Source organism: Anguilla rostrata, chromosome 11, assembly GCF_018555375.3.
Source record: "Anguilla rostrata isolate EN2019 chromosome 11, ASM1855537v3, whole genome shotgun sequence".
Classification (NCBI taxonomy): domain Eukaryota; kingdom Metazoa; phylum Chordata; class Actinopteri; order Anguilliformes; family Anguillidae; genus Anguilla; species Anguilla rostrata.
This window is the reverse complement of record NC_057943.1, coordinates 25,559,648-25,574,723: the sequence shown is the minus strand read 5'-3', so window position 1 is coordinate 25,574,723 and position 15,076 is coordinate 25,559,648. Positions and strand designations below refer to the sequence as shown.

General features: G+C 45.2%; 1 protein-coding gene across 8 annotated transcripts in view; it reads left to right on the top strand.

Annotated features, from left to right (window-relative positions):
• Positions 1–15,076, top strand: part of scn8aa (sodium channel, voltage gated, type VIII, alpha subunit a) — a 77,828-nt gene that overhangs the window by 24,262 nt on the left and 38,490 nt on the right. For 4 of the 8 annotated variants that reach the window (XM_064298992.1, XM_064298989.1, XM_064298994.1 and 1 more), the window contains exons 7-12: positions 2,106–2,327; positions 2,738–2,801; positions 3,188–3,329; positions 8,609–8,815; positions 9,112–9,399; positions 13,828–14,109. In XM_064298992.1, the coding sequence (XP_064155062.1) occupies positions 2,106–2,327; positions 2,738–2,801; positions 3,188–3,329; positions 8,609–8,815; positions 9,112–9,399; positions 13,828–14,109 (1,205 nt within the window). Of the gene's footprint in view, positions 1–2,105; positions 2,328–2,737; positions 2,802–3,187; positions 3,330–8,608; positions 8,816–9,111; positions 9,400–13,827; positions 14,143–15,076 lie in introns of all 8 variants that reach the window. The other 4 variants (XM_064298991.1, XM_064298985.1, XM_064298986.1 and 1 more) reach the window with 1 other exon arrangement.

The window sequence follows — 15,076 nt, the reverse complement described above, 5'->3', positions numbered from 1 at the left end:
TGTGAGGATTATGCCCCAGCTCTGGTTCCCCAGGCAGGGGCTGTGGAGGAGCCCAGCATACTGCTGCAGTGGAAAGTACCACTGGGCCTCGCTCAGAGGGGGGGGGGGAGTGCTCTGCCCTCCATTCAGCCATGGATGTGCGCTGATCGGCAGAACCCTTCAGAATCAAGTGGACCGGTCTAGTTCTCAGGCAATTCTTTTATGCGCTAAAATCAAAGTTGTTAGTAAGAAAGGGGTATGGGGAGTTTGTAATTACAGTAAAATACACAAAAAATCAGTAAAAAAAAAAAAAAAGAATTATACATGAAAAAAGTTTCCAGATGGCAGAGATGTGAACTATTTTTCTCTTCAGCCTTGGAGTTTAAATGACCTGCATGTCACTTCCATCCCCTGCCTGCAACCCACCCCCGCCCTCTGTCCTTCAGTTCTGCTTGGTGTTTGTGCTGCAGAATTCATTTAACTGAGGGAGTGCGTGCTCCCTCTCGGTCTTTAGGAGTCCTCCCCACTTCCTCACCTCAGGTTCGATCCAGACCGCCGTCCATCGATCTGAGATCTCAGAGAGTGGCCAAAGCGCCGGGCTTGGCTGGCCACTAAAGACCCCGGGCTTCAGAGACCTCAGAGCCGCCCGGCTTTGCTGAGCTAAACAGTTTAAACCTCGACTCTACGCTCTCCATCCTGCCAAAAGACGCTGGCATCTTTTCTCCGACAACTTCAGAATATGTCAGTGTCAGTGGTCTGATGTCTGGCTGGGGACCTTCCAAAGCGGGCAGACGTGTGCTCCATATCTGAAAGTCAGTGAGGTCAAATTCCTCATGGCTGATATTAATTAGTTGTGCAACTCATAAGGGCCCTGTGGACTTTAATGAACAACTGATTAAGTTAATTAGTTACAACAGCTGACCCAACTGTAAGGGCACTTGCACGCATTAAAATGTGAAAAAAAAAAAAAAAAAATGTGCAAAATAAAAAAATGATGTGTAATTTTTTGCAACGTGAACACTTGTCCACTAGCATACTGCTTCATCAGCGAGTTAAGCTATGAGATGATTGTTAAATCTGTAAAAGTGACCCGTTAATGCACTGGATCGATTAAAAGCAGCCCGGGTTATACCATGGGTCCTCGGGGCAAGAATTGGAACATGGTGAAATTGATGGGTCAAACAGTGCCTTTGTAATGTGGGCACACGAGGCCAGCCATGTCTTTAATGCAGTGTAGTAATGATGTGGTCAGTGTCCAATCACGAGGAGAAGTGGGGTGACTCTTAAATTCTTCTTGTTCTCTCTGTGTTGGAGGTACAGATGTCTTAAAAAATGTCTTACCAACGCCGATTTACCTTGTGGTACATTGATTGGTATGATGTAAAGGGACGTTAATTTCAAAAACCTGTCTGATTGGCTCACTGTAGCTCTCAGCCTAATTGTTTCACTGCAGCTTGAATCTTGATTGGTTCTCTGCAGCTCAAAACCTGATTGGTTCACGACACCTTGACTCGGGGTTTGGCTCATAGCAAAAAGCTTTCTTCTCAAATGTGAATTTTGTCACCGAAGCGTAATATTGCTGAACACGTGCTGTAAATGTAAAGATGTTTGTGTGAACGAGCACAAACATTTGCTACAGCAGGTGGGAAGGATTGCGCCGTCAACTTGGCCCCCGCTCTTTGTGCGGGTCACGCCATAGTACAGATTGAGCCTGGCCCAGTAACAGGCCCCTGGTGTGGACCTAACACGATCCCTCTATAGGCTGGTCCCTCTAGATTAGTGGTAACCAGCCCTGTACCTGGAGATCTACTATCCTGTTTTCATTAAAATAGCTAGCCATATTAGGCACACCAGTCTACTATTAGCAGCCCAACAAGATCTCTGGCTGTTGAATGAGGTGTGCTTTGTTAGGGTTGGAGTGACAACCTACAAGACGGTAGATCTCCAGGAGCAGGGTTGGGTACCACTGCTCCAGGAGCAGGGTTGGGTACCACTGCTCCAGGAGCAGGGTTGGGTACCACTGCTCCAGGTGCAAATTCCAGTAGAGAAGCGGTTAGAGCCTCTTTGCTTTGGCACATTGGCGACTGTCTGCGGTCCCCCTGTGTGGGCGTGTCTCTGCCCTGCAGGTCTGAAGACCATTGTGGGCGCCCTGATCCAGTCTGTGAAGAAGCTGTCGGACGTGATGATCCTCACCGTCTTCTGCCTCAGCGTCTTCGCCCTGATTGGCCTGCAGCTCTTCATGGGCAACCTGCGGCAGAAGTGCGTCATCTGGCCCATCAACTCCACCGAGAACTACCTGAGCAACGGCAGCAAAGGGTTCGACTGGGACGAGTACATCATGAACGAAAGTGAGCGTCCTCCGCGCACCTGCTCACACACGCGCACATGAACACGCACATCGTCTTTGCCGCACTGTCGATATTCCAAATTCTACGCTTTTTTTGTTCTGTTTTGCTTCGTGAGCCATTCCCAACCACCTTTACCTGGGGTTCAGGAACAATCATGGACTCTGGGTTTTATGGAGATTTCTGAATTTTTCTGTGGAAAATGTGTTTTGACCGGCATCCTGCTTTGCGGCTGCGCAGATGAAAAAAAAAGCGATGTGACAAATGCATTCAGTTTAACCGCAAAAACGCAAAAACCGTGAGAAATACTGAGACTCACGCAGGCTTTGATCATGAAGGGACAAAGATGATGGTGATGGCAGCAGAGAGGGTTTTGTCAGTTGCTTCATAGCTTTTCTTTATTTTGTTTCCAGCCAATTTCTACATCCTCCCGGGACAACTGGACGCCCTCCTGTGCGGGAACAGTTCTGATTCGGGGTGAGTGTTCTGCGCTAATACACAGCTACTGCACCACCAAAACTCTGCTACCATGCCACGTATACACAAACACATGTACTGCTCTACTACTACACTACTACTACACAATTGCTACATGAACACCACTCTATCACAAATGTCTTCCTCTAACCTTCTAAAATGTTGTATTTCTGCTGCTCATCTTCAAAGGAACAACATTATGTGTATAAGGTTCGGAGGGTATTTTATAACAGATAGTTTAACAGTTTAACACACTAAAACACAGTCGCTTTAAGACACTTAAGTCGTTTTAGAAATGGTACCTTTCAGTTTTGCTGGAGTAGGACTTCTTGGTTGAGAGGATTAAAGATGTGTAATTTTGGAATGTGTGCGTCTGTGCCCCCCAGTCGCTGCCCTGAGGGGTACACGTGCATGAAGGCTGGGAGGAACCCCAACTACGGCTACACCAGCTTCGACAGCTTCGGCTGGGCCTTCCTGGCTCTCTTCCGCCTCATGACCCAGGACTTCTGGGAGAACCTTTACCAGCTGGTGAGGGTCGCCTACGAATGTGCCTCTGCACACCGCACACAGTGTACCTACACCCCACCTTCCATGCACTTTGCCCAAAGAAGCCAGAGACCCAGTCTGTTAGATCACACAGACCTCATAACGTGACATTTCTAGACTCCACCTACTCTACAGCAGAGGAAATTGTGAATGATATGGTAAAAATGTCATAGTACAGTGTTACATTACAATAATTTAGCAGACAGCTTTAGCTACACAGATGAAATGTGCATACCTGAAGCTGGGGGAAAAGAGCATCAGAACTGCAGAAGAAGATTATGAACTCATTGTAACACTGCAACAATACATTGTGAACTGTCCCAATGAACATATTCAACTAACCTGAGGTTGTATACAAAATGGAATGCAGCCATTACCATTAGGCTACCATTGACCTTGACCTTGGCTTCTAAAGTTACGAGTGCACCATCACTATAGCAGAAAATGTGCACCGCACCATTACAAGACCACCAGAATCCATCACTTTGGGAACAGTTTTTTTTTCTCCTTCAAGTAAAAAGGACCACTCTTTTTTTTACTCAGGCAAGAAATAAATGGTCTTTGTTTTTTCACCCAAAGTACAGACAGTCCGTTTCTTACTCAGAGGAGAAATAGACTGTCCTTTTGAGACATTTGAGTAGCTGTATAGCCCCCCGGTTCATGGAGCTTTTCTCCATCGCTGTGCGATGCAGAAAACACTTATGTGTTGGTGGGCAGCAGCGGACGGAAGAGGGCATCAAATATTAATGGCAAGTTTACAGTATGGGAAACACATGGAACATTCCGTACAGTCAAAGATGGCTTTTACTTGCCCACTCGCCCTGTTACTGCACTGAAATTTCATTCTGCCTCCTCTAACTGAAGTTTTTTTATTTGTTTTATGGAGTAAAGACTATGTGTATCTGATTTCTGAAGGAGGTTCTGAAGGTGCCATCTTGTCAAACTAACACACCCAGAATAAGAAACTAAATGCCAGATCTCTTAGGCTTAAAACTATTGTAACAATTACATCTATTATTAGTTGTGTGAGGTATAGTGAGTAAAGTGGATTGCGGGGTGTAATATAAGGTGTAGGGTGTGTCAGATAGGGGTGTAGTGTCTGAAATGGGGAATAGATGGTGTAGTATGTGACATAGGGGATAAGGGGATGTGGGGTGTGAAATAAGGGATAAGGTGTGTAGTGTTTAGCCCCTTCCACATATGCATCTTTACTTGTAAAATGTTCCGGAAATTTTCTGTGTCAGCGTCATGTGTGAACAGAGCCGGAGTCGATTTTCCTGTAAGATGTTCCTCCAGTTTTCCATATCGGGACCCAGTAAGACTTACGGAAATCTTTCGCCGCTGGTCTTGTGTGAACAACACAGTTTCTTTGAAAACTTTACTGCTCTCTCAACAATTCTTGCACAAATATGAGACATTTCACATAGAATATATTGTAGCTGCATTGTGTGATTTTATGAGAGAAATTTGAACCTTTTTTAAGGAATTGAATAAACAGGTCCACTGTCCTTGCTTGACATGGCTTTGTCAGTTGTAAGTAGACCGTTCCAAAATCACTTGTGGCTTATGCAATATGTCTCCCTGGTGTGTGTGTGTTTGTCAGGCCAGTTTTAAGTTGCTTTTTTTTAAACCCAATTTAGCAAACTGGCTAGTGTCACATATCAATGGCAGATATAGCTATTTTATTTTATTTTTAGAATTACTTTGGTTGCATTTTACAAAACAACTCATATAAGTATTTTAAACTGATAAACCATGCTTCCATTGTAGTGTATGAGATAGGAGCTTGAGGGAGTAGTTTGTGAGATGGGGATAGAGGGAGTATTGTGTGAGATAGGGGATAGAGGGAGTAGTGTGTGAGGTAGGGGGTAGATAGAGTAGTGTGTGAGAGGGGATAGAGGGAGCAGTGTGTGAGGTAGGAGATAGAGGGAGTAGTGTGTGAGGTAGGGGATAGAGAGAGTAGTGTGTGAGAGGGGATAGAGGGAGCAGTGTGTGAGGTAGGGGATAGAGGGAGTAGTGTGTGAGGTAGGAGATAGAGAGAGTAGTCTGTGAGGTAGGGGATAGAGGGAGTAGTGTGTGAGAGGGGATAGAGGGAGTAGTGTGTGAGATGGGGGATAGAGAGAGTAGTGTGTGAGATAGGGGGTAGAGGGAATAGTGTATGAGAGGGCACAGAGGGAGTAGTGTGTGAGGTAGGAGATAGAGGAAGTAGTGTGTGAGAGGGGGGATAGAGGGAGTAGTGTGTGAGATAGGAGATAGAGGAGTAGTGTGTGAGAGGGGGGATAGAGGGAGTAGTGTGTGAGGTAGGAGATAGAGAGAGTAGTGTGTGAGGTAGGGGATAGAGGGAGTAGTGTGTGAGAGGGGGGATAGAGGGAGTAGTGTGTGAGATAGGGGGTAGAGGAGAGTGTGTGAGTAGGGGATAGAGGGAGTAGTGTGTGAGAGGTAGAGGGAGATGTGTGAGTAGGTAGAGTAGTGTGTGAGAGGGGATAGAGGGAGTAGTGTGTGAGGTAGGGGGATAGAGGGAGTAGTGTGTGAGAGGGGATAGAGGGAGCAGTGTGTGAGGTAGGGGGTTAGAGGGAGTAGTGTGTGAGATAGAAGATAGAGGGAGCAGTGTGTGAGGTAGGGGGATAGAGGGAGTAGTGTGTGATAGGGGATGAGAGGGGAGTAGGGTAGAGGAGAGTGTGAGAGGGGATAGAGGGAGTCAGTGTGTGAGGTAGGGGATAGAGGGAGTAGTGTGTGAGAGGGGATAGAGGGAGTAGTGTGTGAGGTAGGGGGATAGAGGGAGTAGTGTGTGAGGTAGGGGGATAGAGGGAGTAGTGTGTGAGAGGGGATAGAGGGAGTAGTGTGTGATGAGGGGATAGAGGGAGCAGTGTGTGAGGTAGGGGATTAGAGGGAGTAGTGTGTGAGAGGGGATAGAGGGAGCAGTGTGTGAGGTAGGGGGATAGAGGGAGTAGTGTGTGATAGGGGATAGACGGAGTAGTGTGTGAGGTAGGGGGTTAGAGGGAGCAGTGTGTGAGATAGAAGATAGAGGGAGTAGTGTGTGATAGGGGATAGAGGGAGTAGTGTGTGAGAGGGGATAGAGGGAGCAGTGTGTGAGAGGGGATAGAGGGAGCAGTGTGTGAGAGGGGATAGAGGGAGTAGTGTGTGAGATAGAGGGTATGGTAATGGATAGAGGGGGTATTGTATGGGGTAAGGGGTAGGGAGTGAAGTTCCTGGTTGCTTGTCACCCCTGCCAGTTCTCAGTGTGTTGTGTTCAGAATTCCTTTCCGAGCACTCCGTGTAAACCGCATCCATAATTTATGCACGTGTCTGAGAAAATTACCCAGAAGCCCCGGTGACGTAAGCCAACACTTTTCTGTGCGCACTACCCATCCCCCCTGCCCCTTTAATGGGACACCAGCACAGCTCCTGTGTGGAGAGAATGCAGGGTGGGGGGGGGGGGGTGGTATCCTGGAGAAACCTGCAGGATTGCAGCGGGCAGTGTGGGTTTGTACGGTGCTCTGAGTGAGGGTGCAGCTGGCAGTGCTTTTCCCCAAAAGCGTTGGGCAGGCAGAATGCTCCCCTTATAGTGTCCTGACAAAACAAGTTATTTAAGGGTTGAATTCTGTGCAAGAGTCTGGCACTGAGACACAGCAAAGAGGATAAGCCAGAACTGACGAGTGGGGGCAGTCCCCTCTTAATATAATTATGTATAATTAAACATAATATCATTAATTGGTTTTACTAATAATTATGGTACATGGTTAATACATATGCATTACAAATTTAACTAAGTAAATGATTGGTTATATCAAATCATATTTTATGAATACTGAATAAGCACATACCAACCTCTGACCTTCCACATTACAAAAACAGGCTCTAAATCTGAAATCATCCATTATTCTTTGTCTAACATGTTTTGAGAGTCCAAGCGAACATGGCGTCAGACACAGTTCCTTCCTGGTATGGCAAGGGAGGGCCAAGCTCGCCCATCTGGACTCCTGGAAATGAATGGCTGAGAGGCAGGGAGAGAGAGAGAGAGAGAAAGAAAGAGAGAGGGGGAGAGAGAGAGATGTATATAGAGAGAGAAAGAGTGGGGGGGGAAGAGAGAGAGACTGAGAGAGGGAGAGAGAAGGAGGGGAGGGAGTGAGAAGCAGAGAGAAATGGAGAGAGAGTGGTGCAGGGACAGAGAGGACGTGAAGCTAAAAATTCCTGTGGCTGTAACTCCTCTTTGGTGCCTGGAGCATGGAAGGCCTGAGAATTTAGTGCTGTACGGTACATACTCTCAGTGAAAATGAAGATATTCTCCACCCTTCAATAGAACAGAGGAACGGCGGTCCTGTTCTGTGGATGTGCCTAGAGTGGGAGCTATTTGTAATTCAAGAGTCTAAAAATAATCACAACCTGTCCATTCCCTCAGATTGGGTGCGCAGAGCCAAAAGGCATTTTGAAACATTAAACAGGTTTTTTGAAAGAAAAAAATCTAGCTAATCAGTGAAAAATGTGGTTTCTGGACATGTTTTGAGCAGAGGATTTAGAGTATTCTTCATGTTCTCTGACATAGCACGTAGCCATAGCAAGTAGAGTGTATCATGTTAGACCACGGGTGTGTTCCAACCGCTTATTGTTTTTACCTCCTTGCTTCCTTTCCTTGCCTCCTTTCGTAGTATGGAAGGCCAAACGTGTCAGAAAATATGAGAGATTTACATCTTGACTCACGCGGTGTCAACGTGGGTGTATTCGAATCACTTATTTTATTTGTCCTTTATCTCCAAGGTCCTTGGCTGACCTGGAAATTGAACAGGGTGCGCCCTGAGGACATGCCAACCCGTTAAATACTCCTTCAAGGAGCTAGAAGCTTGGAGGCTCCCAGAGAATTATTGAGCAAGGAAGCACGAGTGCAACCTCTGTGGAATTATTTTTTGGAATGTGTAACATATAATTATCGTCCTGTGTATTCACTTCTCCATATGTGTCATGTCAAGGATGTTGCCTTATATATATTTCCTTGATTCCTCCATCCCAGCGTGCTTTCCTCCATCCTAGCTCCACTCATGGGAGGATGTCAATTTCATGTATTTTTTAAAATATATTTGGCTTTCCATACTAGGAAAGGAGTCAAGGAAATGAGAAAAATAAGCGTACTGAGAGCAAGACCCCTTCTTAAAAGCTGCTGTATTCAGGATTATTTTGGATAAATGTTAGTGGATGGGAGGTTTGGGGTTGCGGTGAGGTCAGCGCCAGGCATGCTGGGTAAGCAGTATCTCTGCCCTGTGCTTCAGACGCTGCGGGCGGCCGGGAAGACCTACATGATCTTCTTCGTGCTGGTGATCTTTGTGGGCTCCTTCTACCTGGTCAACCTGATCCTGGCTGTGGTCGCCATGGCCTACGAGGAGCAGAACCAGGCCACCATGGAAGAGGCGGAGCAGAAGGAGGCAGAGTTCAAGGCCATGCTGGAGCAGCTGAAGAAACAGCAGGAGGATGCCCAGGTCTGCCCCCTCTCCCTGCCCCAGTCTGTTTGTACATCTGTCTCTGTATTTGTCTCTATGGCTCCTGTCTTTGTCTGTTTGTCTGTCTCTCAGTCTTTGTTGGTCTTGCGCTCTCTGTTTATGTGTCTCTTTCCATTTTGATGTGTTTTCCTTAATGCTGATATCAGAATGTGGCTTGCAGTACACACATTCTTTTGTATTTCTGCTCATCAAAGTACTCTCTGACTCTCTTCCTCTCCCTCTCTCTCTTTTCCTCTTTCTCTCTATGTTCTCCCTCTCCCTTATTGTGACCTCAGGCGGCAGCCATGGCGACCTCAGCGGGAACTGTGTCAGAGGATGTTGTAGAGGATGACGGTGGGGGTCACATGTCCTGCAGCTCGTCCGATATGTCCAAGGTTAGCTCCAAGAGCGCCAAGGAACGACGCAACCGTAAGAAGAAGTGGCGGCAGAAGGAGCAGTCCCACGGCGAGGAGAAGGGCGACAGCGAGAAGTTTGTCAAGTCAGAGTCCGACGACGGCAGCAAGAGGAGCAGGTTCCGTTTCCCTGACAACCGGTTAGGCAGGAAGACTTCCATCATGAACCAGGTGAGAAAATGGTTAGCCAAGGAAGGCCATTATCATGAACCAGGTGTGCGAGCAATAAGATAGACCTTTATTAACCATTTTAGCTAACGGTTAGGTGGGTAGACCTGTATTATAATCCAGATGAGGTAACGAGTAGAGAGGTATAGCTCCTCATGAACTAGGTTATCAGTCTTTATTTATATAGCACGTGTCATACACCTAGTGCAATGGCTAAAGTTTAAAAGGCATTAAAAAGCATTAAAAGGAAATACAACATAGTAAGTGCAAAAAGAGATGTAATGAAACAAATTATAAACAAATTTCGGACCCCAGGAAGATTAGCTGCACACTGTGTATTGCTAATGGGGATCCTAAATAAATAAATAAATATATTCAATTAAATAAATAAAAGTAGACCAATAGGAACTCAGGTAAAAGGTTGAGTTCCTTCTAAAGACCATCCAAGGACTGAGCAGCCCTCAGACCCCCTGGCAGCCTATTCTAAAGGCCATATGTGGGACCATAGACACTAAATGGTGTCCTGCCAAAGTTCTGAGTCTTGTATCTTGGTGTGAACAGTAGGTTACTGTCAGAGGAACATAGGGCCCTGTTGGGCGCAAACCTGAAAAGCAAGTCATATTGGCATGTGGTGTTAACCAGGTAAGATAACCCTTATGCAGATCGATCTCTCATGAACCAGGTTAGGAAACCATTACGTAACCTTTTTTATGAACCAGATTACAGAATGATTTGGCAGGTAGCCTTCTATCGAGAACCAAGTGACAAAATTGTTAGCCAACAATGGTCTCTACCATGAACCAGATGAGAGAATCAGTAAAGCAAATGGAGCTCTATGAACCAGGTTAGCTGGTTAGGCAGGTCGACCTCTTCATGAACCAGATAAGAGAACCGTCATGCAGGTTGACCTTGAACCAGGTGAGGACAGTAGGAGTACTGCAGGGGCGAGTTTGGTTTGGGCCCCAGATGTTGGGCAGAGGACTCGAGCCATGAATCCACGGTCGTGGCACGCCTTGTCATGTGCTGGACTGAGCGGGGCGTCGGCCCCGCGCCTCCTGCTTCCTGTGCAGAGCAGGGCGTCAGCCCCGCGCCTCCTGTTTCCTGTGCAGAGCAGGGCGTTGGCCCCGCGCCTCCTGCTTCCTGTGCAGAGCGGGCGTCGGCCCCGCGCCTCCTGCTTCCTGTGCAGAGCGGGGCGTCGGCCCCGCGCCTCCTGCTTCCTGTGCAGAGCAGGGCGTCGGCCCCGCGCCTCCTGCTTCCTGTGCAGAGCAGGGCGTCGGCCCCGCGCCTCCTGCTTCCTGTGCAGAGCGGGGCGCGCTCTCTCTGCTGGATGTGAATAATTAACGCGGCTTCCATTAAACGGCCGTGGCGTTCCCGGCCCTCTGCGACGGCTTTCACTCTCCTGTTCCCTTAGTGCTCTTAGCGCTGCCCCAGTCTCTCTGAAACCGGAGCCAAAGCATCGCCTCTGCTTCTGGAAAATATTTTTATTTAAATTTGTGGCGTGAAGCCAGAAAATTCTGAAGACTGTTATATTTCTCTCAGTTTCTGATTTTGTCTGCTTGCAAAAAAGGTCTTATGATTGCAAAACAGTTAGATACACATTCAATATTAGGATAACACCCAGGAGCAAGACAACAGTGGCTGCTTGTATGTTTCATACATTTATACATTTGCAAAATTTCTTATCTACAGCAACTTACACAGATTACATTTTTGTGTATGATCCATATAAACTGCCTGGATATTTTACTGAAGCAATTCAGGCTAAGTGCCTTGCTCAGCTGGGAATCAAATCCAAAACTTTTTAGTTACTCAAGTAAACAGACAATGCTAATGCAATCACTGGGAGGCCTGACAATAGTCTATGGCCTAAATGGCAGGTGTCAAAGATTCATCACCATATTCTGTGTATTTGTCTAGTATATTGGCTGGGATCAACACTTATAAATGGTATCAAAGTTATCAAAGGCTTCTGGCTCAGAGTGCATGTGGTATTGCTCTCATGTACCACTGCACTTATGTTCTTTTTCTTCAGGTTCAAGGGGCTTCTCCCTTTTTACTCACTGACCAAAAGTATATCCTGTTTCATTCACTGACTAAAAGTGCATTCTGCATCACTGACCAAAAATGCATTCTGCATCACTGACCAAAAACGCGTCCTGTATCAGTCATTGACTAAATCAGCGGAGGAAAATGTATCTCTCTTTCCCTCTCCCTCTTTCTGGCTTATTCTCCTTCTCTCTCTGTTTCTTTATCGCCTTTTCACTTGGCTTCTAATTTCCTTCCTTTCTCATGCACTCGGTCCCTCTATGACTCCGGCCCCCCTCTGCCTCTCCCTCTCTCCTTCTCCTACTCTGTCTCTTTCTCTCTTTCAGTTCAGTTCAATTTAATAATGCTTTATTGACATGACTGTGCACCATATTGTCAAAGCAATTAACAGTGTAAAAGACATAAGCTAAATAGAATTAATACAGCAGCACAAGGAATGAAGAGGAAACACATTGGCAAGTTAAATGATAAACACTGGTAATAAGAAACAACAACAATGACAATAATAATAAATATAGCTGCAAGCAGCAATGCACGGGGTCCAAGGACTCCCAGTCAATATTGCACAATTTAACAAACGGCGTATCAGTGCCAAGATAACTCAGTGTTCATAGGGGAGGTACCCTATGTAACGAATGAGACATTTTATGTGAGTCTGAGGTTGGATTTAAACCCAGACCTCTCGCTCACCCAAAGATTCCGTAGGCAGCTAAAGGTAAAAATGGCTCTAGCCAAGGACAATATTCTTACTTCTGAATTTGAGGGTTGTGCCGTCAGAGTGTGCTGTCACAGCAACTTGCTACAAGGACTCTGCTTCACCACACCTCACTTTGCTTCAGAATTGAACTAACTGAACTACACCTCCGATACTCACACCCGTTTGACTCCTCCTTGATCTGAAACTCCAGAGCAACCGCTTTTTCTTCATGATTCTGATCTGATCTGTGCCAAAACATTCCGTAGGCAAATATGTTACTAACATAGCTACAAGATTTCATAAATTTCAATGTACAGAATTTTGCTGGAGCTGGAGCTCAATGGAGCCTTGCATCAAGTCTAATGCAAAATGGTCAATTATTGGCCAAAATTGTACCTGCTTTCTTGGTCTCAGATGCCAAAGGAATTCATGATAATGTGACGTTCAAAGGTTATTAGCATTTTTGTGATAAGCCACGCCCACGGCAATTCTGATGTATTTTGATGGAACTTGCTCAAATGGGGGGGTATACTAGATTCTGTACAAATTGGTCCATTTTTGTGGGTCAAGTTGTATTTTAAGTATTTTTTAAAAATGCAAAATTGCTGGAATACAGTATGGAGGAAATTATTATGGGTTATTGAGGCAAAGTTGTTATGAAGGCAGAGACATGGGGGTATAACGCTCTTCGCATTATTACAAAAATGCTGAGAAATATTCTTGTAAAGATAGTCAAATGTTTTATTAATTAGTGTGCTGCTCCCTGTTGGCCAAGTCACACCAAATTTTTCTAACTAGTAGAGGCCTACCTGTAGTACCACTTTAACAAATTTCAAGATGATTGGACCATGGAAAGTCAATCTAATGCATGCTACAGTTTAATAAGCAGTTGTCGTTTCTGTTTTTTGAAGTTGTCTATGGTCTGTGTGGACCTTTAACCAAGACACTGCCAACAAATTTTCAAGTGATTTGGTTATTTGGTTTATGAGTTATGGGAATTTTCACATTTTCCCCTGCAAGAGTGCCACCTATTGACCAAAGGGAATTCAATTTTGCATTCAAGTTTAATAATCAAAATTACATTCAATTAACCATTTTTGTGATAAGCCACACCCACAAAAATTTTCATTGGCTTCTTATTTATCCATTTTTTAACTTATCAAAAGTCTGAATGGAGCTTTATCTAAAGACGAATTGTACCAAATTTCATGTAAATCAGACAATTGTTGTAGGAGAAATATAATTTCAAACAATGCAAATTAGCAAAAAATCCAATATGTCAGACTTGATGGATCCTTGAGCCAAATTAGTTTGGTATGAGCCAGGGCATCTGAAGAAGAATTTTGGCCAAAGGATTGAAAAGTTATGTTATGGCCCAAAATAGATTAAAAAAGTCACTTTCTTCCTATAGCGCCACCATCAGGCCAATCTGGGTAATTTTTCTTACCTGAGTAGTGGGTGGGAATGGAACCTACCCGCCAAATTGGTTGTTCTACAATGTACAGTTTTTGCTGTGCTAACACTTTTAGGGGGGAAAAAATATGTATATAAATTAATAACAATCCGAACAAAAATAATAGGGTTCCAGCAGCTTTGCTGCTTGGACCCAAAGTAATAATAATATGTGTAGTTCCTATGTACTGGTATTTTGGGTGTTTAAAGTACTCTCTGTCTCGCTCTCTCCTCAGTCCCTCCTCAGTATCCCAGGGTCTCCTTTCCTCTCTCGACACAACAGCAAGAACAGCATCTTCAGCTTCAAGGGCCGCTCCAAGGACATGGGCTCGGAGAACGAGTTCGCCGACGACGAGCACAGCACGGTGGAGGAGAGCGACGACCGGCGCGGCTCGCTCTTCAGCCCGTACCGCCGCAGCAGCTACAGCGGCTACCACGGCAAGCGCAACAGCACGGTGGACTGCAACGGCGTGGTGTCGCTCATAGGACCCGGGCCCGGCGGACGCCTACTGCCTGAGGTGATAATAGATAAGGCAGCTACTGACGACAGCGTAAGGAAGTCTATGAGTAGACCAGTCTAGGCATGGCATTCTACTTCCTCTACTTCTTTTACTCTTTTTTTTTCTTTCTTGCTGTTTGTATTCCTGTTCTCCTCTTCCTCCTTTTTTTTGCAAGTCCCGCACAACTTCATCATCCCTTTCTCTCGCTGTCCCTCCCTCCTTCATGAAACAGGCATGCTGCCTCTGTCCCCAAACTAAACAAAGAAAGAATGAAAAGAAACAATGCTCTTTTGATATTAATATTTAAGGTATTATTTTGTAATGGAAACCATTTTGGAAGTGAAGTTGTTCTACTCAAATTTATTGAGTGACCATATCAGATATCCATGAAGCACTCTCAGGCTCTTTCTCATGAGTGTTTGTCCAATGACTCCTACTCACTTTAAATTCGATTGAGTATTTCCCGCTTACCTTGTGTTCCTTATTTCTGCATTACACATCCTTGAGAGAAATATCTGTGTGGAATTCCCCTCTCTTCCCACTATTTCTTGTCAGATAAGTGGTACTTTGAACACTGAATGCCCGTAGTCGGCCTCAGTATAGTTCCTTACTAAGACTGACCAACTCCGATTGAGACTGGATGTCACTCAAATGACTGTGGCAGTAATGCTCTTATAAAGCTCTCTAGTTCACAACCTAATACTCAGGGTCTATTACTCACCAATTTCATTAATCCATTAATTAACTCATGAGTGTGTTTAATTTTTTATTTCCTCTGATAAATTCCTTTAGCTGTCAGTGTGTCTATTTGTTTGTCTTCACTCTGAGACTTGCAACATAAAAAGGAGTTTCTTTTCTTTTCCTTTCTATCTCTTTTTCTGTAACTCTCTCTCTTTCTGCGTCTTTCCCAAGCAACCTCAAAGCAAGATGAACTTTTCCAGTAACTCTTCTGTCCATCCTAGTTAGCATGGTAGTTTGACATCCT